Consider the following 26,076-nt stretch of genomic DNA (forward strand, 5'->3'; position numbering starts at 1 on the left):
TGACAAGCTGCCTGGAATTCCCACGTTGAGGTGAAGGAGGGGAACCCCAAGTACAGCCAAGGCCATTGTCGGGGGCAGGCAGGCAAGCACCTATGGTGACACCGCGGAACCCGTGACTCAGCCCCCGTGCTCATAGCTAGAATTTGGGATGAGCCCAAGTTTCCTACTAAGTGAAAGGGGACAGCAAAGCCACAGGGTTTGAGGCATTGTAGTCGATCTACCTCCGAAATACTGTGCCCGTGATGTGGAGTGGGCAGGCAGACAGAGGGAAGCTGTGAGGGGAGCAGAGCAGACTGAGCTGCACCTGGGCCGGGCTCTCCCCATCCGGCCTCTGTTCCCTCCGTTAGCCCTGCACCGGGAGCTGCTCTGCATACATAGAGCCCCAGGCTCATGCGATTTGAGAGCCAAGAAAGAGATTCTCCCGGAGGTGAGCAAACTGAATTTTAGAAAGAAAGTGTGGAAAGAAGGCCAAAGGCGTGGGCTTTGGCATTAGATGGACTTGGTTTGAATCCCGGTCGTCTGTGGCTGAGAGAGAGCGGTGGCTCCAAGCCTCAGTTTCTTGGTGTGCAAAATGGGAAAACCACGCCGTGTAGGGAGTTTTGACAAGTCCATGAGCTATCGCAGGACACTGGCCTGTTAGCTATTTACACTGTGTGTTTCTTTTCCTCTCTGTCCACTCCAAGTTGGGTTTTTTCAGTCCCAGTCCCTGGAACTATGTCTGAAAGGCACAAACGTGTTGAATGATCCATATCAAGTGTTTATCGTGGTGCCTGTAATTTAACGACCGTGATTTTTTAACATAATGACCACAGCAAGCACTCAGCCCCGAGATGCTGTGCTCCAGGAGGCCCACAGAGGTGCTCACCGCTGATTTTGTTCTCATGATTGTGTCCAGGCAATGTTCACAATGAATACATATTCCAAGTAATCACCAAGGACATCTTATTTTTCAGTGGAGAAAAAAACTTTCATATTTTTTACTACATTTATGCTGGTTTAGCTGAAAAGAAGAAACTAGCCCTTTACAAGTTGCCTGAGAATCTGCCTCCCAGGTAATTGACCAGATTGTACTGTCATGAGTAATACTTTCCATTCTCCCTTAATTTTAGCTTTTACACTTCTTTGTGTACTTTTTTCAGGTACCTACAAAATGACCACCTCAGAACAGTTCGGGATATGATGAATAACAGATTTTATAAAGCCCAGTATGAGTTGATTGAGCAGTGTTTCAAAGTCATAGGCTTTACAATGGAGGTAAGCACAAAAGCCTCTTTAGGAAGTGTCTTTTTGTCATTGCTTGTGGCTGGAGTCAGCATTAATTGAGTGACTACTATATGGGTTTTGTGGGCAGTATTTGAATTTTGTTAAGAAGTCATCATCAAATTTGATGTTACAGATTTGCTTGATAAATTTTCTTACTGTACTTTAAATTTATCCTGTATTTCTGACTTTGCTTCTTTCTCATTCTAAATAAATATATATTTTTCTCCTTGCTCTCTCTTCTATCATTAACTGGGCTTACAAAGAGTTTTTAATCTTTAAAAAAACAAAATAGTTGGATGTATTTACACATGGTATACTTTCCATTATTGCATTATGATTTCCATTTTTTTATATTTTTATTAACAGTCATTTGGTTTCTTTTGTTCTTTCTCTTAAGGAGAATATTTGGTTCCTCTATTTACTTTTCTGATTTAATAATGAACACATTTGAGGCAATAAATTCATTTCCAAGTAATCAAAATGTTCTCCTGTACCATAGTTTGTATTTCTTTAATTTTGATACCAAAGTATCTTGTTTAATAGGGACTCCTGAAAGCTGTTGGAGAGCCTTCCAAACTCTGCTCTTAGCAGTTCACTGTGTGCTGGGTTGATTCAGAGCCTGTGACAAAAACCCTCACTCTGAAGCTGAATTAGGCTCTTAAATGAGCCCTTACGGGAAAGTACTGTGCAGTTCATTGAATTTTCACTTAATTTTCTTAAATAACCCTCCTGCAACTTTAAACAGTAAATGTGTCTGTTTCAGAAATTTACTGACATTCCTCGGGTCATCAGATCTCTACTAAGGGTGTAAGCTAAAAGACGATGCCTAATTCTCAAAACATTTAAAAAATTTAACTAACAGGATATAAAATGTAGAGATGCCAGTAGAAGTGAAATTTTACAAAATTACTTCAAATTATGCTGAGTTATTGAAGTTAATCATTTCGCTCTTAGGGCTCTGTTGACTCCTCTCTGAGTCAGCTCTCTGGCACTGTAATGAAACACTTGAGATGATGAACTTATGGAGAGAAAAGGTTTCTTTTGGCTCACACTTTGATGACTGCAGTCCATGAATGATTTGCCCCTTCACTTTGTGCCTCCCGGCAAAGCAGTGCATCATACTGGAAGTATGTGGGAAAGCAAAACCAGCTACATCACAAGCCAGGGAGAAAAAAGAGGCCAGAAGGGGCAGGTTCCCCAGTTCTCTTCAGGGTACACACCAGTGACCACAGATCTCTTTCTGGGCCCTCCTTTCAAATACTCCACCACTTCCCAGGTGGCCAGCCTGGGGAACCACACCTTTCACATGTGGACCTCTGGGGGACATTTAAAATCCAAATTGCAGCAATTTCCTTCTAACATAGAAGGTTGTCAACAATAGCCTTTAGCTCCATTCTCCATGTGCGTATTAGGGAGTCATCTTTCTGCAGGTGTAAGTATCCTTGGCATAGAGCAAAGCTTGCTGCTAAGACCATTTTCTCCTGCTCTGATGTTCTGCTTTTGCAGCTCCAGTGACCACACACACACACACACACACACACACACACACACACACACACTGTTCTGCCTTCTTTGTGAATGCTTTTGGCTCCATCCTAGGTACCCTTGATGCACACCCGTGGGAGGGTATTCTTAAGGCCTTGCCCACAGCAGTGAAGTGTGATTTCTGCCCACTGCTTGAGGCTGAAGAAGGACAAACACATGGTTCTTTTCAGTTGAAATTGGGGCTGTTCAGGTAAATTCCAGGTCATATCTGTCCACAAGGTTCCTGGAGATCCATCTCCCCAGGGATAAAATTACAACCCAGAGATCTTTTGGAAAGATACTTGACAGAACAAGAATACAAAAAGTCAAGTGGTGTTCAGGTTATTTCACTTAATGCTTTCTTGAGCCAGGTGTGGTGGTGCCCACCTGTAATCCAAGCTCTCAAGGAGGCTGAGGCAGGGGGATCATGAGCCTTCCCTGGTAATTTAGCAACATAGCTATTTATAACAAGATGCTATTTCAAAATTTAAAAAAAAAATAAAGGCTGGTAGGTAGCTCAGTGTGAAGGCCCTGGGTTCAATCCACATTAATAAGGGGTAGGGGCTTTCTTAATAGAGACTTTGGAAGGAGAGATTTTGTTGCATGCAGTCCCTGTACAAATGGAAAAAGTAGAATAATGATATAATCTGGCTGCTCTAATTTAAGAAATGAGAAATTAAAGTTACTATGAAATGAACTTTGTTAGATTTAACTTACACATCTGACAGCATATATAACAATAAGTATTCAGACCCCTCTGTTATATCGGAGCCAAGGAAATAGCTCTTGTGAAGCATTTCAATTTTCAGGGTAAATTTTCTAGTGTGGCCTTTCTCCAAACCCAAGAAGAAGTCAGAACTGATGGAAAGACTGCTACATGGCTACTTTCCATATCTCAGAACTTAGACCTTCTGGCCTGAGTCCTGAATAATCACTGCCACTCTGGTTCTAGATTGATTAATTGGTTGCAGGGATGGGGAGATGGGGGAGATGTAGAGGAGCCAGAGAGAACCCGGAAGACTGTTTGCAGAACCAGCCAAGGAGAATTAACTATCTGGGAACCAGAGGGAGCGGTGAATGAGTAAAGTCCCCCGTGGCCCGGTCACCTTCCAGAGCCCTCTGGACACCCAAGGTCAGGGAGGGGCTTGTTCCGATCTAAACCTTAACAACACCAGCACTTCTGGCTGCATCTCTGTTGCCTCCCCTGCCAAAATTCAAATTCTGACTTCTGGGCTTCTGTCCTCACTTTCCCTCCCTAACCTCTCCCTGACCCTGTCCTCACCAGGCTGATTTAAGCACCTGGAGTGTCCTGGCTCTTCACACAGAGCCGATTGATTGGGGGCATTGAACAAGGCATAAAGCAGCATCTGTCTGTGTTCCTAAGTGCTGCTTCGGGAGTGGGAGCCCCTTGTGGACTTGGGGCAGGCTCTGCTAGATGCCTGGTTAGCAGAAAGCAGGGAAGCCTTTTGGCTCTCAGGGCATTCCAGACTGGACAAAAGTTGTGCACCAACCATAGGTGGGCTCGTTGATAGTTATTTTCTCTGCTTTTTGTCATCAGAAGAGCCAGTCTGCTTCTGACCAGCCTGCTCCCCAGAGGTTGCTGTCTCAGAAGCAGGAGTCATTTTCAACTGGTTTGCTTACTTCTAAGTCCCACTCATCAGAGGCAGTGTTATCTCATATTTCGCTCACTGCCTTTTCTTGCTTGGTAGAGCGATGTTTAGTAACATTGAAATGAAATCAGTTTCACAGTTAGCATCTACTGGCAATATAATTCATTTATTTCAAAGTGTATGTTCCGCATTTAAACACACTCGGGGTGTACTGAACATCTAAGCCAGCAGCTTAGAATAAAGGTGACTGTAGTATCTGCTTCTGGCTCTGAGGCATCACCACTGCCACACACTTTGTGAAGGCTTTTAGTCCACTTCAAGCTGCCCCTCTAGGACATGGTGGTCTCCTAGCTCAGGCATAGACTATGAAACTTCATGGGGCACCCAGCCTGGTTTGGGGACAGAATTAAACCAAGAGTGTGTGGATTTCCTTTTTATCCCAGTCCTGAATTGTTATGCCCTCTTTCTACTTGCTTGGATCTGTTCTTCATCAGTAGCTGCTGCAGATCCGTGTTGGAAAGAGACGAGGTTCATGCTACCCAGGGAAGTGGCGTGATTCTCGAATGTTCCCCTCACAGTTAGTCCTCCCAGCTCAGTGGTGGCCTCTCCACTGTAGTCTGTTTCTCCCTCCTCACCCTTTTGTCTCAACGGCGTTAACAGCACTGCCCTGCATGTGTCCCTTGAAATATCCCCCTGGTTGACAAGTCACATGTGCTTTTATGAGTCAGCACACTCTAAAGGCATGACAGGCAAATCAAAATTAGAAATTCTCTAAATATAACCCCAATTGGAAAACTCTAAAACTTCTAAATCATATGATTTCCTAAGCCACAGTCTTGCTATAGTTTTAAAATAAATGACTAGCACTGTGATGATTCAGTTCATTTAAAGATCATTTTTGCCACACCATTAGACCATAGCAGAGCAGGAATCTTTGTTTTCCTATGCATAAAATCATATGTCTATGATGAAATTTCCCTTTTCTCTGCTTTAATTTGGCTTACATTTCTTTGGATAGTCTAAAATTACAACTGAGAATGTTTTCTTTGGATTATCAGTTAGGATCTTAGGATCAAACAATGTATATGAAAGAAATTAAATATGACTTACTAGGGAGCCATCTTTCTGCAGGTGTGAGTACTCTTGGTATAGAGCAAAGCTTTCTGCTAAGTACATCAAGGACTGCATGAAACATTGGACTTCTGTGAAATACTACCACCTCGTATTTTAAAATTGTTTTTGGTCAAGATAGGAGAGGTGATATGCCATTTTTAGTCATTTAGTAATAATTTTAAGATAATAATTTGATATCTACTTGTTCTTGTCCCTTAAAAAGCACAAAACAGGCTGGGGATTTAGCTCTGTGGCACTGTGCCTGCCTGGTAAGTGCAAGGTCTGAGTTCAATCCCCAGTACCAGAAAAAAAAAAAGAATATGATGTAAAAAGCGCAAAACTTGAAGTTCTAGAATGTTGTGATTTGGTCAGTACGTATGACTCAGGTTGAGTGATGAAACCCAGAAGGCAGCTGGGGTAATAAAAAGAATTCTGTGGAGCCAGGGATTTGGCTCAGTGGTTTCGCCACCTGCTGTGCAAGCGCAAGGACCCGAGTTCGATCCCCGGTACCAAAAAAAAAAAAAAAGAATTCTGTGCTGAGAAATCACGATGCCGGAGTAGAAGTCCTCAGGATGGTTTTTCCTGGCTATGTGTCCTTAGACCAATAACTAAACCTCCCTGGACTAAGGTTTTTGTATTATTGAAAGAGAGGAAGGATGATTAATTTTTGAGTCACTTCCAACCCTCACTGTTGGTGATCTTATGACTGATATAGGACCATTTAATTTCACTCCACTCTTTGCAGATTGCTCATGTCATTTTATCGCTTTAAGGCTCTTCAGAATTCAACCTAAGAATAGAGAACATAATATCCCTCGCAGACTGCACAGCTGCAGCTAATTGCAGTTCCTGTTTGCCCAGTGTGTGAGCTCTCCTAGCATCCAGTCCCAGCCTGCTCCTCTGCAGCCTCTGACCTGTGTCAATGTGAGAATTGGCTGGCACCTTGGCTCGCTCAGGACTCACCTGTATGACGCCACGTCCCTCAGAGAGGGGCCACGCTGTTCCGGTCCCTGGGGAACCTCGCCTGATGTGAGGGCCAAGCCGAGTCCTTTCTCCTACACTCCCTCCCCTAGGCCTCAACCGGGCAGCAAGCGTGCATTCAGGCTCTAAGAAAGGCCTAAGGGAATGTCACCAAACGCACCGTGTGCCTCAGACTTAGCCTTCCCACCATGGGTTGTCGCTCCTGTTCCCAAAATAAAATCAGGGAGAGGGGCACCCTGCCTTCTCCGACCACAGATCTCTTCTGTGTAGAAGAGTTCATTGGCTTTTGTGAGGAAATGACTTGGCTTTGTAATGCTTTGGTGTTCTCATAAAATCTAGCTTTTTACTCAGGATGCAAAATCTGAGACCAGAAGAAAAAGGACATTAAATTAAATGAAAATTCCGATGAAGATAGAAACTCTGAGGCACAGTTTAAGATTTATAGACTTGCTTATATTATCTGAGACAAATCTTAGAAAGATGCTCTTGAAAAGGAAGGAAATTTTATATCACTTGACTGACACAAAAGAAATCAGTTTGATAAGTATTTATTGCATTTATTAAGTGCCAGCTGTGTTCCAGGCTCTGGGCTAGAGATTAGAGATATGAATTAGTCACAATTTCTGGCCTCAATAAGTTTATAATCTGATAGAAGAGCTATTCTGTACATAAAACATCAATTCAGTAAAATGTAGTCAACTCAAGAGAGCGAGCAGTCTGAGATCGGTTAGTGAAAAATTTGAAGAAGTTATGTGTAGAGAAAGGGAAAATAACAGCATGAGCTGGAACTGAGGTATGGAAATAATGTGGAATTCTTGGGAGCTTGGGTGGCTGAAAGTGTGCAAGAACAGTAGCTAGAAATGAAAATGGAAACACAGGCACAAGGAGATGCAGAATCCTCTTTTGTGTGCCTTGGTCAGAGCTGGAACTTTATCCTTAAGGGAGGAGAACCCATTGAAGGCTTTTAATTGGCGACATACAATGACCTGATTTCCCTGACAGAAAGATTTCTCTGAGAAGCCAGTAGAAGATAGGTCAGAGAGAGCCACCATCAAAGGCAAGGAGAGACTGGCTGGAAACACAATTCCAGAGGTGAGTGTGTGCTGATTGGGCGTCTAGTTAAGACCTTGATTCTGACCCATAAACTCTGCACCAAGTGCAGGTAGTTCGCCTGTTACTTATTTGGGGGTTGAAGAAAGCACATCAGTGCTCAGAGAGCACTGTTGCAGCCATGGCATGACCACCTCAAGCTAGCACATTGCATCTGCACTGACCCTATTTCCAAACGAGACCCCATGCTGAGATACTGGGCCTGCGGACTTCAGCATGTGAAATTTGGGAGACACAGTTCAACCCAGAACAGGTACTATAGCGGTGATTTGTTTCCTCACCTCTGATCTTACCTTTGTGTTTTCCTAGAGTTGTGAGCTGAGGCGGAAAGTTCAGCTGGGCCAGAGAATTTCAGACTTTGTTCAGGACCCAGATCCTGCTTATTTTTAAGGCAGGGTTTCTCAACCTCAGCATCATCCACTCACCAGTTAGAAACCACTGTTCTAGAATCATCCAAGGTGCAAATCTGGATCTCCTCTCACAACTGTGCTCCTCCTCTGGCAGGGAGGACTCAGCCAGGACTGAGTTGTGCAGCCCAGGCCGTCTCACAGGGCCCGGCTTCCAGTCTTCAGTGCAGCCTCTCTGAACTATTGTCACGCGCATTTGGTTAGGTAGGATTTGACACTGCATAGGCAAACAAGCCTCCTTACCACTCTGCTGTATCTGATCATTCTTTATCCTTTATGATGAAATGCCCCATTGCTTTCTACATTTCCACATTTATAAGCAATAGTCTTATATTCATTATTTTGGTAACATCTCTATCAGAAAGTGCATATATTTTGAAATTAAATTTGACATAAAATAGATCCAGAGCCACTGACCACTATCACACTTGGGAGTTCACAGAATCCTTTCAGAATCTACAAAGACACTATTAATCTCATTTTCTTTAAAAACTGCTTTTTACTTAAGTACCAGAATTCGAGCCCAGTTAATCGTTCTTTGTGGTATTTTCTTTTTAGTGTTGTTTTCGGGCTAATATTATACCATGTTGGGAAACTATTATGATTCTTGAATTATGTACTGTTTATCATTTTCTAAAAAATCAGTAGCCTTATTTTCTACTTTTCAATTGCACAGAGCAGTATTTCACTCAGAAGGTGAGGCATAGTGGCTTGGTTGTAGGATGTCCCACTTACTTTCGGAGAAAGCCACACATTGAGTACTGACAAAGCCATCAAGAGGAAGGGGATTTTTTACATAGCATTAGGCTCCTCATCCCAAACAAAGTCACTTATACAGAAACTTTTGGAACACTATGCCTCACACACCAGATACATTCTGCTCTGTGACAAGCCACGGATGCCACGGTTGTCTGTTCTCCAGGACTCTCACCACCGTGGGTTCCATAGTGGATTGTGAGAGAGAGGTGCTCACTCATTTGGGACCCTCACCTTTAGCCCCCAGCATGGAACGTGGCCCATACCCAGCCACAGAGCCCCATCTTCAGGCTCTTCAAGTCCTATAGCAACTAAGTTGTTTTTCACACAAAAAAGGAAAAACTTATAACAACAAAGAAACACCAATACACACCTGTTAGAAAGGCCGAAGTGCACAGAGTCGACTCACCGTGTGCTGGTGAGGATGAGGAGGAACAGGGACTCTCATGCGCTCTGGTGCAATGCAGAGTGGAACGGCACTTCGTAAGACAGTTTGGTAGTTTCTTACTAAACTACACTTACCCCTGCCACACAGTTCAGTCATTGTGCTCCTCAGTGTGCACCCAAGTGAGTTAAAAGCTTGTGTCTGCCCCGAAGCCTGCACATAGATTTATATAGCTATTTTACACGTAATTGCCAAAATTTGAAAGAAACTAAAATGTCCTTTGGTGGGTGTGTGGCTCAATAAACTGTACCATAAATTCAGCACTGAAGAGGAATAAGCTATCAAACTATTTAAAGATGTGAAGGAACCTTAAGTGCATGTTACTAAGTGAAAGAAGCCAATCTGAGCTACATACTCTATGCTTCCCACTGTAGGACATCCTGGAAAAGAGAAAACTATGGAGACATTAAAAAGATGAATGGTTGCAAAAGGTACAGAGGGAGGGACAAATTGGCAGAGCATAGACGATATCAGAGCATTTAAACTATTCCACACAGCACTACAATGGTGGATATCTCTTTATACATTTGTCAAACCCCGTAGAATGTACCACACCAGGGGTAACCCTTAATATAAACTGTGGGCTTTGAGAGGTAATAATGTGTCAGTGTGGGTTCATTGGATGTGAAAAAAACAAGCGCCACTGTGGCATAGGATGTTGCTGGTGGGAGGATTTTGCTTGTGTGAGAAGGGGGTATATGAGAATTCTGTATATTCTCCATTCAGTTTTGCCCTTAGCCTGAAGTATTCTAAAAAGTAAAATTTATTAATTTTTAAAACTATAGTAGAATATAGGAAATAAAAATATAGAGAAGTGAGCATTATAGAAATAGAGTATAGAAAATGATCTATTCCATTTGGCTCTGTGAATCTGCAGGGCCCTTAAGTGCTGAGATTATTCTTGGGCATGGATATAGTCGTAGAATCTCATATGGTGTTGGTAAATGATGGCGGGATGGTTGGTTGAGAAGCTGCTGCAGTACAATAAACTTTCAAAGGAGAAAGAACAGTTCTCACCGACTGCTTTGCCTTGGGCAGAGTAACTCGATGTGGAGAGGGCGTCCCTGCCCCACCTGTGCAGTATGTAGCTGCTGCTCAGACACAAAGTCGAGCGGAGATGTCCAGGGCAGCAGTGAGGAGCCTGGAGCCTGATACAGCCTAGCAATGAAACTCCAGTCTCTGGCCGACTAGAACTGTTGGTCCCTGAGGACATGGCGGAAGCAGTAGCTTTTCAGCCCTCAAGTACAGAGAAGCTAACACAAGAGGTGGTATAGGCAGAGGGGGCTGTGACTGTTCTCCAGATCTAGAGAACTCTCGGGGACCACCTTTTCTGTACCCCACTGTCCTTCCTCAGTGGGAAGGGGCAATGGGTTCTACGAGCTGCTGGGAGCCAGAATTCAACTCTCTCAGACTCCGTAGAAAGTTCTCAGACTGCTCTGTGCTCCGGTGACTTCGCGCGCACAGAGCAAAAATGTTTTCACCGGTGTCGCGAACCATCAAACACAAAATTGCTTCAGGCTCTTTGGTGATGGTCAGCTGCAGAGACGATCGGCCTTTGTCCCTAACTCAGATGCTCTCATCGAGACAGCTCCTGTGTCCTATGCTGCTCTGAGGCGCGTCGGCCCTGCTGCCACCCCAAGCCAGGGCACTGGTTTTCTGTGTTCTGAGCCCCCAGCTTCAATCCAGAGGGCTGTTTTGGTTACAGGACCTCAGGGGGAGCCCCCCAGCCCAGGAAGACCGTACAGTCATACCCAAGAGTGAAACAGGAAGTAAAGCGTCCACTGATTGAGCCAATGATCCAGCGTAATGAATCTCAAGTCTGTCAAAAACACAACTTTGGAAGCTTATACACATAGCCTTCCTAACGTGTGATTGGCAAGCACAAAGTTTGGAAAGAGCGGTTTTCAACAATGTATAGAAAGGTGTATTCGTGATGTATATTACCTAAAAGGCCTAACGTTCCCTTCAGCGAACACCGCAGCACAATGTCAGACGCTGTTTTAATGTCTCCAGCGGAAAGCCGTGGAAGCTCACTGGTCACCGCGTTGCAGTTTACACATATCACAGACGGCAATTCCTCACCAGGAGGATTTCCTTGGAAAAGTGATTCACATCCGTCTATCGGCGTATTTATTATTTTACTTTCAAATTATATTGCAAGTCCAAGTCTTTCCATCTTGGCCGTTTACTGCCCTAATGCGAGATGCCCACCGCCTACCTCCCACCCAGCGCCCCGCAGCGCCCCGCATTTTCCAAGCCGTCGTCCCTCAGCCCCTCACCTGGACAGGCCCGTCGTCTTCGCGTGCCACGGAACGGCGCTCCCCGCTGTGGAAGTGGCCTTTGGTGGCAGTTAGAGTGAGAGCCACAGCCCCGAGGGCCTCGGGTCGTGCCCACAGCTCCGGCTCTGCCCTGCCAGGCCCTCCCCTCTCTGCTCCAGCCCGCGGGAAGCCTCCCTCTTCCCTCCGGGAGGCCCTGCTCCTCAGTCTTCTTCTCAGCGCCGGCCCTGTCCTGTCCTTCAGGCCTCCGCTGCGGCCGCCTCCTCAGAGAGCAGCCTTCCCTGCCTCTTAGGGTGGAAGCCCTTCCCGTGGCCCCAGACCCCGTCACTGTCCTTCTCCGTTTTGTTTTCTTCACACCCTTCCGTCTGTGTCTCTGCGAGTGTCCTGTCTACCTACTTCCTTATTTTTTATTGTCTCCTCACACTAAGGAAAAGAGGGCCTTTATTCTGCCTGCCACTGAATGCCTTGCAATGGGAACAGTGTCTGATATAAAATAAAGGGATGGAAGACTAGAGAGCGTGTATATATTCATCCAAAACACATTTATTTTAAAATGTTTACTTAAAATATCTGTATATTGATTAAGGCTATCTTATATATTATTTATGAGTGAATACTTGTAAATATCCCTGTAGAGTTTTTTTCTCATCCAGCTTTTATGTTGATGTTAAACGTTGCAGGGAATGAAATGATCATTTTTATTAAGTGCAAGATCTGGACTAGAATAAAGGATTTCATCTCTTTCTTCTACTTTTCTGCACCATGAACATATACTTGGAGTCCCACCTAGAGTCCATGACAAAATGGCAAAATGCCTCCAGTTCCTTCAAGAAGAATATTCCTTATTTTGAATTATGTTAATGTGGTAATAACTGCTATAAACCAAAGCCATAGGCCACAGTTCTCAAGCCTGTACTTAAACCACATATATTCTTCTAGTTGGGTGTTGGGATATTCTGGTTTTTCTTTTTTAACTCTCCTTCATCACACACAAAACCTCACTTTCAAGATAGCCTTGAGAACATGTACATATGGTAACACCCATACTGGGCTCTAAAGTTTCACTGGATAGATTTTCTGATGGGCCAATGAATGAGATATTTCTATTTCTTCCAAGGAGAGCTCTTCATTTCTATATTTTATTTATGTTTGCATTTATAAAAGGTCTTAAAGCACTTAATGGGTAATAGGAACCATGCTCATCTCTGAAATTAAAACAGCATTGCAGGTCCTTTTCTACTTGGGTATCTTAGTCTGACGTCATAGTCTGAGGAATGACCTTCATGTGCTGGAGCCAAAGGTTTCTTCCCCACCTGGCCCCTCCACAGTCACCACCCATATCCTAGAGAGGAGAATGGTGCTCATGTTTCTGCGGTGTGTTTCAGCAACTGGGAAGTGTGTACAGTATACTTGCTGCAATCCTAAATGTTGGAAACATCGAATTTTCTTCTGTGGCAACTGAACACCAGATTGACAAGAGCTACATTTGCAATCATGCAGCGCTGGAGAATTGTGAGTTATACGATCTTCTATTCCAAACTAAACTGTCTCAAGTCTTATGCCCTAAGTGTCCCCTAAGGATAATTTCAAGGAATTATACTCATATGGAACCCTTAAAAGGATGCTCAGATTCAATTTGTATAAAATGAAATTTTAAAAATCCAATATTTAAAAGATTTTAATGAGTGCAAAGCGGTTATTGTAGAAAACATTTCTGAAGACTAGGCTTTTATGACTGTTCGTAGCTGCTTACATTTTAATATGAAAATACAGAAAAGACAGATAAAATATAGTTAACTGATAAGAAAAATAATTGAAGTTTTCATCCTACAGATTTAGAACATGTCATTTTAAAAGAAATAAAACCCATATGTTTTTTTACTGGATGAATTTTGTACATCCATTTGTCCTATATTAATTAATTTTTCAGTCATTTTTCCACACAAGAGAACCACATCGTGATATTGCTTCAAATCAAGTTTTCTGTTATTAACAGTTTCATGAATTCTTCCAAATAATTTCACAATTCCAGTGGCATAGCTTTTTATGCCTTGTTATTTTTATAATGGCATATTTTTTAATTCTATATTTGTTATTTCATTCATAACCTAAGCGATCATGATACAAATTTTTATGCAAATATTTTTTTCCTGAATAGTATTTATTCCACAACAAAATGATAGGCTTTAGGGTAATTTCAGCAATGCCAGACCTTCCTGGCCCAGATTCATTGTGCCTTAGAGCCCTGGCATCTCCTACTAACATATATGAAATAGTTTCAGTAGCACACAGACATCAGGTTGTCAGAAGTGAAAGGAAGAACCAGACGACTTTGGTGGGATTCAGTTCTTGCCATCTAATTATAATTAGAAGAGTTAACAAAATGAGACCCGATAGTGTTAGTTTGCTGTGACAAATCCCTGACACAAATCAACTTAACCAGAGAAAAGGTTCCTTTTGGCTTGTGGTTTCAGCAGGTTCAGTCTATGTTCACTTGCTCCCTGTTCTGTTGCTTTGGGACCTATGCCAAGGCAGGACGTCACAGCAGAGAATGTATGCAAAGCCAAGCTGCCCACCTGTGGGGGCCAGGAAGTGAAGGTACAGCGAGGAAGGGCCAGAGTCCTCTTCCAGGGCACACCCACAAGGACTCTCCTTCCATCCATAGTCCCCACCTCCTGAGGCTTCCATCACCTCCCAGTAGCACCAAAGGCTAGCGACCAAGCATCTATCTAATACATGAGCAGTGGGGAGACACCTAAGATGGAAACCCCCAGATATAAATAAGAGTACACTTACAAGCAGCCAAATTAAAAGGCTATTTTGATGGATCTACTTCTGTACAACAGGAGAGCCTTATAGGTCAGCAAAAATGTTAACATGAATATAATTAAAACACTTTCTAGAATAGCCACTTTGGGAAAATAAGATGATTTATCATTAGAGTTAAAAGGAATTATTTCCAAACCAAAACCACATTCCTAAATGGTTTTTGTGAGTGCATTATTTCACTCAGGCTTAATTCTATTCTTTCTATCATATATATATATAAAACCCTCAAATCTTACCATTTCTCTTTATGTTCATCTTTATCATTCTCATCCAAGACAATATCATCCCTTGCCTGAATGACATAGTCTCCCAGTTGTTCATTCTGCATCAGGAATTGATCTTTCTCTGCCCATTCTCATGGCTAATTCAGAAACTGCTTAACCAGTATATCAATGGGCTCCCAATCTCCCTCTTTTCCTCCTGCCTTCTTTCCTCCTCTACCTCCTCTCCCCTCTCTCCCTCCCATCCTTTTCCCTCCTTCTATTTCTTGTTCTCCCTCTCTTTCCCCACTCAAATTTCTTGATGAGCTTCCCATGCCCGCTAGATGAAGATCATCAGGATTGGAACTTTGTTGTCAAAGTATTATAATTAATAATATGTCCCTGAGTAAAATGCCTAGCATGTACCAGACAATAAATATATGTCAATGAATGAACAACATGGGAATAGAAATGGACATACACATCAGTGGAAGACAGAGTTCAGAAACAGATGCATCCAGAATTCCGAAAACATAACAAATCAATAGGGAATCAATGTTGTAGGGACAACAATCTTCCTAACCATCTGAGAGAGGGGGCATGTGAATTCTTCGCAAACATCATATACCAAAATCTGAACATATAAATTTTTTTGAACATATAAATTTAATGGAAGAATCATAAAAGTGCAGATGAAATCCATGTGTATAATTCCGAGGTAAAAAAGGACTTGAAGCTTATGCTGAGAAAGCCAAAAGCAGAAATTATTTTCTTAAAAATTGGATATTTGGCTACCTAGAAATTAAATTCTTTTACAGTACATACAGAAAACATAAATTAAGTTTCAAGGCAAATGAAAGTGAGAAAAAATATTCACAACATATCAAAACTTCCCTTTAAAGAGCTCTTGTAAGTTGATTGGGAAAACGTGAGCTTATAGATGCAATGAGGCAGTTTACAAAATAACAACCACAAATCACAGATAAAAATGAGAAAGGAAAAAATGTTCGGCTTCACTTGGAATAATTAAAAACAGGAAGAAGACATTTTCCTATCAAACTGGCTATTTTTTAAAATAATTCCTGATATCCATGAAATTGTATTGAGACTCTTGCTCATTGGTTTGGCTGAGAGGACTGTAATTAGTTCAGGCTTTGACGAGAAGTTAGGCCATTTATGAACCAGTTGCTGACTTTAGGCAATCTTTCGTGCCCACGTTATTTACCCCTAGATTTTTTACCCTTGTGAACCTGTGGAAGCAACCTAAACGTCTAGCAATTTAAAAGTGATTGCTATATTATGATATGCTAGGACATGCAGCAAATCAAAGTCATGTTTACAAACAACATTCAACAAAATGGGAAGTGCTTAAAATATTAGGATACTCTTTGTGCAGAATAAGTAATGGCACTAAGCATCCCTAGAATGAAAGAAATGAATGTTAATTTTGAAGATAAAACCTATTATTACTTCTACAATGTGAAAAAATGTCTTAAGATGAACTTCAATACTTTTAGCCACATAACCAGAAAATATCTTGTCAAAATGTCTAAAAATGAATTCAAACTGTTCAAAGTGTTTTAAAAAGAGAACTACTGAATTGAAAACTTAGCCTGTCATGCAATAGTTTTGGTTAAAAATGCTTATTACATCCAAAAATGAATTTTGTTCACTGAGTTACAGCATTATGAATTTTAAATCCTCCATGATATTTAATTATCGTTAAATGTAAAATAAATGTTTATTCAGACATCATGTTTTATCAAAATTTAGTGATTGAAATATAGAAGTAAAGGAAGCATGATAACAGGTACATGAATATTGAGCTAAGTTTAAGCTTTTTAAGGTGCACATTGAGGAAGGTAGTTCAGACCAGTTTGTTTGGTATTCCTCCAAGATCTAAGTAACTTTCCTATCAACTTCTACATTTTGAAAACAATAATATAATAAAGGTATCAAAATTATACCAAATCTTTTCATTATGCTTTATTTTAACTCAGTAGTAGGAACTGAACCCAGGACCTTCACACTGAGCTACATCCCCAGACCTTTTTTATTTGTTAGTTTGAGACAGGGTCTTGCTAAGTTACCAGATTACACTTGTGATCCTCCTGCCTCAGCCCTCCCACAGTGCTGAGTTTACAGATGTGCACCACCACGCCCCGGCTTATGCTTTTAAATTGTTTAGCCAAATTCCATGAAATTGTGTTGGCCATGACATAAACAACCACTCACTGGTGCAGCTGTTTCATGTTGCCAGCCAGTTTGGTTTGGGTTGAGTTGTGTTAGGCAGCAGCCATCGTTTGACCAGTGAAGAAAAGGAGAGAAAAATGACTAGGAAGATAAACGAGACTAATGTTGAATAGCAACTTATTTTTGCGTTATAAAATCTTCACATATTTATCTCATGTCATCTGAAAGAAGTGAATTAAAACATTTTCATTTTCTGGAAGTGATCTCATTGCCTTAATTTCTTCTTACAATTCATCTATTGATTTTGCAGCTGCTTCCTTGCTTTGCATTCAGGCAGATGAGTTACAAGAAGCTCTCACCTCCCACTGTGTGGTCGCTAGAGGAGAAACAATTATACAACCCAACACTGTAGAAAAAGCTACCGATGTCAGAGATGCCATGGCCAAAGCTTTATATGGACGTCTCTTCGGTTGGATAGTCAATTGCATTAACAGTTTATTGAAGCATGACACATCACCAAGGTAAAAGTTTTTATGCAAACTTTTCTCCTAAATGTCAGGTGATGGGTCTATTTTGCAATTTTCTATGTGTGTGGGTCCCTTTGAAGATGTTTTAATTGGTATAATTTATCAATGTTACATTTCGGTAAATATGCATCATTTCTTACCACCTCCTTATGCCATATAAATGGAAAAATTTTTAATTGCTGAAACAGAAAAACTGTAGCAACATGAATGATCACAATAGAAAGTGATTTTTTTTAATGTGGAATCTTACTATCAATATTTCTGTGTTGCTTTAATTGGAGGATACACCATGAAGTATATATCATTTTACACTCATATAAAATGTCAATCCAGAAGTTTTTAATTTTTTTTTAAATTACATCTTGAAGATAGGGAAAAACTTCTTTTTTGTATTTTAATCCTCACTATCACCCCATAAGGGTAGGTATTCTGATTTCCAGAGAAATTTGGAGCAAAAATGGTATCTAAGGGAAAGATAAGGCCAGACTGGGTAGTAACGTGTGTGACCTCTACACTAAGGCCTCCATAGTAGTAATTGCTGATAGCATTGTCTGGACTGTACCTAGATATAAGTCCCTACATTTACAATAAAAGCTTTTTTCTGCCATATATTGTGGGAATTTAAGAAATGTTGTCCGAGGAAAAGTAAGATGAATGCTTACTTTAAGATTACCTCATTCACACCTGCTAAGCATAAATGACCATTTTATCCACATTTCAATTCTTCATTATTTTTCAACTAAAACACAGCCCACACCATAACATTATCCCATCAAACTAAGAGGGGGCCCATTATTCCTCTCATCCTCTTACCAGTCTTCCCCTCAAAATTGCTTCCTTACCTGCCTACTAAACCCTACAAAACAAAAATGGTCAAAATGGTTTGTATGTTCATGTGCAGCCATCTCTATAATGTCAGACATTTATATGAAAACAGAAAAATTTAAAATTTCTCAACAAATGTGCATTTCACATACTCAAGCAAGATAAAGGCTTGACCCCACTTATTAATTGTCCCCTGCATGTTTAGCACTAAATGGTACCCAGCAGGATGACCTGAAAAATCCCACAAGAGTCTACCTGTTGAATTAACTCCCCTTTCTGTACACAAATGAAAACTATCAAAGACTTAGATTTTAAAAGAATTTCTTTTTACAGAAAGCTTAAAAAAAAAAAAAAAACTAAAGCAAAACCAATGGAAATAGTTTGGCTTGATTCTGTCAGGATTTCCACTGAGATTTTGGGAAGCTGGTGTTCTATCTCAGGCTTTGCCATAAACTTGTGTGAGACTGGGCAAGTGACTGCATTTTTCTGCATCTCTCCCTCATCAGCTGTTACATAACACCATCGAAGGACAAACCAGTGGTTTTCATTGTTGATGGTGTCTTGAAGTCTTTTAAGAACCTGTTGAAAGCTGTCTATGTCCTTCACTCCAAAATAAAATATTTGGTATATTTGCACATACACACCAAATTACTGCCCAGAGCTGTGATTCTACACACCCTGAAGGCCAGCAAAAAATCTCATTTTGAGAACCCCTGAACTAGACTATCTCAGAGCTCCCTCCCGGATGGAACACATTTTTAAACAGTAAGCTAAATACTTTGCAGGACCCTGTGGGCACAGATATTGTAAAAGGATAATAAGTTTGTCTAAACCAACATGAATCTTAACTGCACATCTTCACTCAACTATGCTTTATAACAGGAACGTTCAGAAATCCTCCTGGTTTTCTCTTTACCCATCCATCACATCTGTAAAGTGTCCTTCCCTCTGAGTTCTGACTCAGGTGCTTCCCCCAGATGTGGGCAGCACCCAGTCTCACCTACACCATCCAAACGGGGAGCACAAAAAGAACCTTTGTGCTTCTTCCTTTAGAAGTGCACATAAAAATAATTCTCAGTATATATATATATTTCTTAGGAGAAGAGTAATCTCTTTGACCAAGCTCAACCTTTAGTGAACAGAAGTGACCACACTGAATAACAGAAAAATGCACTTGAAATATTTGTGAAATACCATAGTATTTAATGGTATTCTAAAGTATTTCATTGTAAAATAAATCCCCATATATTTGTATCTTTCTCCAGGTCACCATTAGTTCTGTATTTTTTTAAAAATTCATAAGTAAATGATCCAAAAATAAATGATGATTCTTCCAATAATTAAGATATTTTCAGGAAGATTTTAAATTATTCTCCTAAAATGAAAGGCTAAATACGCTCCTTACCAGAATTTGTGCTTTTCTGGTGCAGTCTTGATTGCTACCTTCTCATCGCCAGCCAGCTTGTTGCTATGATTCCTGACTCTCTTTGTGCCCTGGCTTTGTCTTATAGCCCACAGAGAAATTTTTTCTTTTTTATGAAGTATATATGAGAGAATAGGAATGGTTTTTATAGTACAAGGAAAATATGTATGTTAAAAATTAGTGCTGCCTCCATTATCTTCATGTTCTGTGGAGAGGAACTTTTTCAGTTGAGAAAATGTCAGCTGGGATGGAGGTGCACATCTGTAATCCTAGCTACTTGGGAGGCTGAGGCAGTAGGATTGCAAGTTAAAAGGAATTCTGACCAACTTTGTGAGACCCTATCTCAAAGTAAAAAAAAATGCAAAAGGCTGGGGATGCAGCTCACTGGTAGAGTACTTGCCTAGCATGCCCAAGGTCCTGTGTTCAATTCCTAGTACAAGAAAAGAGAAAAAAAAAAACAGTTGTATTCTGAGTGTGTGTTCTGGTAGTAGTTTCTTAGTTCAGTTTCGTACCATGGGGGCTCTGAGATACTTTGCATAGCTCCTAAGCAAATAAATAATAACTCAGTAGAATACTACTTTTATTCTTCCAGTGGGAACAGCGATGAGCTGAGCATCGGCATTCTTGATATATTTGGCTTTGAAAATTTCAAAAAAAATTCCTTTGAGCAGCTGTGCATTAACATTGCAAATGAACAAATTCAGTATTATTTTAACCAACACGTGTTCGCATGGGAACAGGTAAGTGCAACAACTTACTCTAAAAATGCATATTGCATAATTGCACAAATGAAGTAGAACCCACAGCATAGATTTAAAGCCTTCAACATTTAAAAAGATAATGAAAAAACTTTATTTTCCCCATGTCAGTAGTAAAAACAAACAACAAAAGGTGTAGTATGAATTTCGTGTGACTTCATATGCGATACTAAAATTCCTTCACTGAAAATCAACACATTGTTCACCAAAATTTAGCATGCCTGATCTCTTGCAAACAAAGAAATCTCCTTTGAAAATTTAAGTAAACAGATGTGTCTAGCAGCTTCTCTTTCTGTAGAATGCATAGCTGAAATTCAGTTTGGAATTTCAATATCCATCTAAAATGCATTAAACCCCCGAATTCCAGTAGCTAGGCAACAGAACACGGGATAATGGGTTTGATGCAAATGCCACGAAACGGTAATTTTGCCAGGGTACAATGTGTAATTTATGATTCAGCTTCAAAAATATTCTTCCACAGATAAAAAGCAGAGACTTACTTGAATTGCATTTGACAAAACTGTCATATATTATAAAGATTATATTATTGTCGTAAAGGGGGCACATTTAATATCATTCAATATATTGCCTGTCTTCTTCAAATCACATTATTTTGCTCTGTGTTTATGGATTAGAGCTAATGTGCTAATTTAAATTTAGGTAAGTTAGAGGGGCACGAGCCTCTTTTTATTGAAAATATTTAGGCTTACTGAGAATTTATTTTGGAATTACATTTTGAAAACAGTGGTCATGAAAGAAGACATTTCAATCTTGACATTTCTTAAGCCAAAAACAAAAGCCTATAAATTTAAGATCTGATAGCAGCTTTCCAGCTCTCTCTTAACCCTCACCAGGATCTGGTTCTGTCACATATTCATTCCCTTTCTCTCCCTCCCCTTTCTGTCTCCTCCACCTCCCTCCACTGGGGTCCTGCCATAGCCTAAGCATATGATGAAATCGCTTTAAAATCATAAAAAGAGAGACAGAGCAGAGAACCCTTCCCCACTCCTCTGTGGCCATGACCTGTCTTCCTGTCCCCCGTCAAGCTCCTGGGCAGCAGATTCAGCACTCGGGGCCCTGCACAGCACCCCACCTGGGTGTGCTCCCCCCAGACCCTGCTCGGACATCCACCGGCTACTGGAATGGGCCCAGTCTCATCCATCACGAGTTCATTTTTGCCTTTCTCATTAGTCCCTAAATTTCTTTAAGCCCAGTCGCGTGACTTACTTCTTTTTGTATTTTCAGAGGCTGACACATAAGTGCTCAATGAATACTAATGAAATGAATGCCATCTTTGTTAATTAAATACCTCACAATTTACAGAGTCTATTTAAACCGGAGACTGAAACAAATATCCCTGCTTTGCTTTGGGCTTTTTGACATAGATCTATTCAGCTGACTGACTTTGTAGACCCCGATAGATCCTCACATACCCACCACCTGGCACGTTAACGACTTACAGGGCTAGAACTCTGTTTTCTGGGTGAGATTAGAACCTAATTTTATTGGAACTAACCTTAAACCTGTGTATAGATGTCAATAATTTTTGTCATTGACTTTTTATAAAGTGTTACAGTTTTTAAATCACTTTGGTGGACTGCTAATTTCACCCCTGATCCTGACATTCTGCTTCTTATGCCTTTGGTCTTGCTGCAGAAACGATTCTTTAAGGTCCTTCAAAATATCCTTGAGAAGCTTTCAAAACAAAACAACTCAAAATTTCCCACAATGTAATTAAAAATGCAACTAGTATGGAGGATTATACAAAGCGCTCTGAAGAATTAAGGTCATTCCCAATCCCATCCGGTGCCTTTCTAGACATTGTGCCAGACACTGGTGGCCAGAGTGTGATCAGAATAATGAATCTGTGATCTGCTGGATATAGGATAAGTCAGAATTCCCTAGATTTTAACATGTGACTGCACAGTTTTTTCTTTCACTCTGTTACTTTCCTGTGAAGGCAGAAAATGTAATTAAGAAAGGCTTACTCTAACCTAATGTGTAAGATACCACAGTTGAAAGTACACTTAATTCTTTTGGGAAGACACCCACCAGGGGAATAGCTGGGTCAAATGGGACTTCCAGTCCTAGTTCTTTGAGGTATCTCCATACTGATTTCCACAGTGCTTGCACCAGTCTGCACTCCCACCAGCAGTGGAGAAGGGTTCCTTTTTCCCCACAGCCCCGCCAGCATTTGTTATTCGCTGATTTCTTGATACCAGCCATTCTTGCAATATATGTGCACCCATGTTTATAGCGGCACAGTTTGTAATAGCTAAATCTTGGAAACATCCCAAATCGCCATCAACTGGTAACTGGATAAAGAAGATGTGGCTTTTTTATAAAATGGAGTACTACTCAGCCATAAAGAATGAGAAACTAGAGACATTTATAGCTAAATGGATACACATGGAGGGGATACTCTTAAGTGAAATAAATAGGACACACATGTATAAATACCAAATAGCTTCTCTGGTGTGAGAAACTGAAAGTTTAAATAAGGACTAAAAGGTATAATAGATAATGTGCAATAGGAAGAAAAGGGGGGAAAAGGAAGGCGAAGTGGGAGGGGTAGGGGAAAGGAAAGAAGAGAAAGGAAAAAATAGGAGAAAAGGAAAAATGGAAACAAAGTCTGTAAATAGGGAGGGGCAGAGGGGTGGAAGGGAGGGCAGGGGAAGAGGAAAAAATAAGAACCAAGATATATCATGTAAAGGTACAAATTCCCAATGATGACTGTCATTATAAGGTATACCTAAAATGTACCAATAAAATTAACGAATTAAAAAAAAGTACACTTAATGTATGTAAATGAAAAACAGGCATTAAAACAAAGCACCAATTAAGGTCGTGGTCACACTTTTTTTGGTCAAATATACTCAAGGCTTGACCTACCCGGCAGCTCCTGAGTTTATTAGCTGCATTGTGGCACTGAGCAGGACATAGTGTTGTCAACTTCATGGGACATAAAAGTGACCTGGCTGCATCCCCCGGGACACATGGTTTGTGCGGCACCTTCACAGGCGAAGCACTTTGGTCCTACTCAAACCAACAAACTTCATATTAACTAACAGTTCGATGACACTGCACAATAAATGGTAATCTGCTGTGAAAGTGTTTCCTTATTGAGCCCAGTTTCCACTTAGTTATAAAGTGGGATGCTCTGGCAAAGTTGGTCACAAAGGTCCTTGGAATATAATTTTCCCATTGCCTTCTGTTATGAAAAATAATCAACAGACTACAATAAAGCATTTTAATGACCTAATTTCTAGCTTGCCAGATGGATGATTTTTATATTTCCTGAAATGGTTGCCTTCAGCTCACCATTTGTATTGTTCTTCAAAACATTTTCCAAAATCTGGAAATCCACATCATCCATTTGCTGGCAGCTATGTCTCCTTTCTCTTCATAGCCTACTTTTCTACGGACATTTACTAAAGGCCTCTAAATTTCACAACAACCAACCTAGAGCTTCTAGAACTTGCGTCTCTTTCTTTGTCTTAATATTTAGATATTTAGAATGCTAAGAAAACTGATCTGTAGTAGCATCATTCTTCTAGTTTACATAATATGTAGGTAGTTCCTAAAAATTTCCTGGCATGTGATATTTTACAGTATTTGAAGCTAACATATTCTCGCAGCCTTAGTGAAACAATTTTATGTACAACGATTTAATAACATTGAGATCAATTTGTATCTGAAAACAATAGTGTGAACATTAGACAACAGTCTAGGCCACTTCCCCTGCAGAAGAAAGCTGATCAGCTAAGAAGTATAGTTGTAATCTTTTTAAAATTTGAGACTCAGTGAAACTTGTCTAAATGAACTAAATGAACTAAAGCTGAAAAAAATAATTTTCTCTCAATTGTATGAATTTCAAAAATACAGCCTTCATATTTCTGCCTTCCCTGGTGCATAGTTCAGTGGTACTGTTGCACACACTGTTGACTCCCATATTTTCCAGAAGGCATTTCATGAGCAGTTCATAGCACAGCAAACAATCTTTCCTCATTTCTAACGAGGGCTGCATCTTTTTACAGTAGCCCTAGCCCTCACTTTGAGTTTTCACAGTAAATAGATGGCCAAGGTTTTGGGTGTGTTCGGTGTGTTTTTGTTTGGTTTTGGGTTGAAAGAGGACTCAGCAGCAAGCGAAGTGTAGCAGGAAGCTTGGAGTTCTTTGGAGTCATAGATACCATATTAGAATCCTGTGTTAGAAACGTACAGCTCTTGTCAAGGCACTCGCCTCCTGGAGCTGAAATGGTGGGTTTTTTCTGTTTTAATTTTGTACTGTTTTGTACTGTGGTATAGAAGATACAAAAGAATGAACCCCGCTCCTTAATAAGTCAAGGAGAACACACACAAACCATAGGTTGGCCACCCTCAGGCATGAGTTTGAAGTGGAACAAATGTCGCTGTTCTTTAGGGCCCCCGGGCAACCACTGGGCAACCAGAACATGTACATTTTTACAAAGGATGGTGCTGGAATTCTACTTCCTTTCTTGTCTGTTTATACTCTGTATAAGTTTTCTTCATACATTAAAGTAGCACGTTGGAGGAGCTATTACCTGGACTAGAGTTTGTGTCTAATGTAAGCTATTAATATTTGCTTCTGTACAAAGATAAGCTCTTGTATTTATCAGTTCTATGTGCACCTGTGGGTTTAGAGCTGAAAATCAGAAGGAATTTTATAAGCAGGAGACTATTTACTGCACATCATGGAAACAGTAACTGCAATTACTGCTCTGACTGCTCTTGCACAAAGTGGTGTGTGTGCCTTTCATCTCCAGCTGCTCTCGTCCTAAAGTTTAAAGCTTTCCAGAGTTTGAATGTGGGCGCCGACACATAATTTACGGCAATTACAAAGAACAAAAATTGATTCCGTACACAATACCGACATTTTCAACATTCTAAAGTAACAAGAGTCAGTCATCTGATAAAAACCATGTGGGCAATTAAAAAATAAACCTCTTATAAATGTCTTTAACTTGGTGTGCCCAAATGTGCAAACTTTAAAATCTTATATCCTAATTTCTTCCTGTCGTGCCATATGTGTGCTGTGGAGAGAAGGTTTGTCTTATTTTGGTTCTCCAGTATAAGCCATGCTGAAGGCACTTTCTTGAAACATTAAGACAGCCAAATACATGGAGAAACCCTTGATGTAACTCATCTTCCCTTAAATGTTCAGCCAAGCTTTGGTTGTCCTTTGGCATCACATCGAAATGTTCCTTACACCTCACATTCGCTGCATGTGGAAGCTGATTTCCAGCTGCCGGGCAGGACCCATGCCCATGCTGCTCACAGTCTGTTTCTCTCTCCTTGGTGAAGCTGCACCAACATTCACAATGTGACATGGAATCACGTCCACTTATATTCTGATTATACTGTACCCTTCTTAAAACTTTTGATACAAGATAAATTCCAATGAAATAAACACCTAGGACCCCAGGTCCATAAAATTACTATCACTCTGTGAAGTTAAAGCATATGTTGACAACATGTGATAAAAAATTTGGGCAAAGATTTAAATACAACAGTAAGGAAGAAATAATTGAAGTAAAGGAGATCCTCATATAAAGAAAATTGCATTTCTGAATTCCTAACCCAAAGGTCTCCTAAACCTAAGCTGATATCTGTCATTAGAATACACGCTATTAAAATCCTTTATAAATTTTAAAGAGTTTCAAGAATAGGTATCATATACCAAAAGTGAGTAGAGTGGGGCGGGGATTTAGCTCAGTGGCACCACGCCTGCCTTGAAAGTGCAAGGTCCTGAGTTTGATCCCTGGTACCAAAAAAAAAAAGTGAGTAATTGAGGTTTTCATCTTAAAATGTGTCATAT

General features: G+C 40.6%; 1 protein-coding gene across 1 annotated transcript in view; it reads left to right on the top strand.

Annotated features, from left to right (window-relative positions):
* The window catches only part of Myo3a (myosin IIIA), a 420,268-nt gene that overhangs the window by 325,522 nt on the left and 68,670 nt on the right, over positions 1–26,076 (top strand). Inside the window, exons 20-24 of the mRNA XM_087207257.1 lie at positions 954–1,052; positions 1,140–1,254; positions 12,871–12,997; positions 17,018–17,228; positions 20,075–20,222. Of these exons, the coding sequence (XP_087063383.1) occupies positions 954–1,052; positions 1,140–1,254; positions 12,871–12,997; positions 17,018–17,228; positions 20,075–20,222 (700 nt within the window). The remainder of the gene's footprint in view (positions 1–953; positions 1,053–1,139; positions 1,255–12,870; positions 12,998–17,017; positions 17,229–20,074; positions 20,223–26,076) is intronic.

Source organism: Heterocephalus glaber, unplaced genomic scaffold (assembly GCF_053883595.1).
Source record: "Heterocephalus glaber isolate CG9 unplaced genomic scaffold, H.glaber_assembly_v1.0 deba00000768, whole genome shotgun sequence".
Lineage (NCBI taxonomy): Eukaryota > Metazoa > Chordata > Mammalia > Rodentia > Bathyergidae > Heterocephalus > Heterocephalus glaber.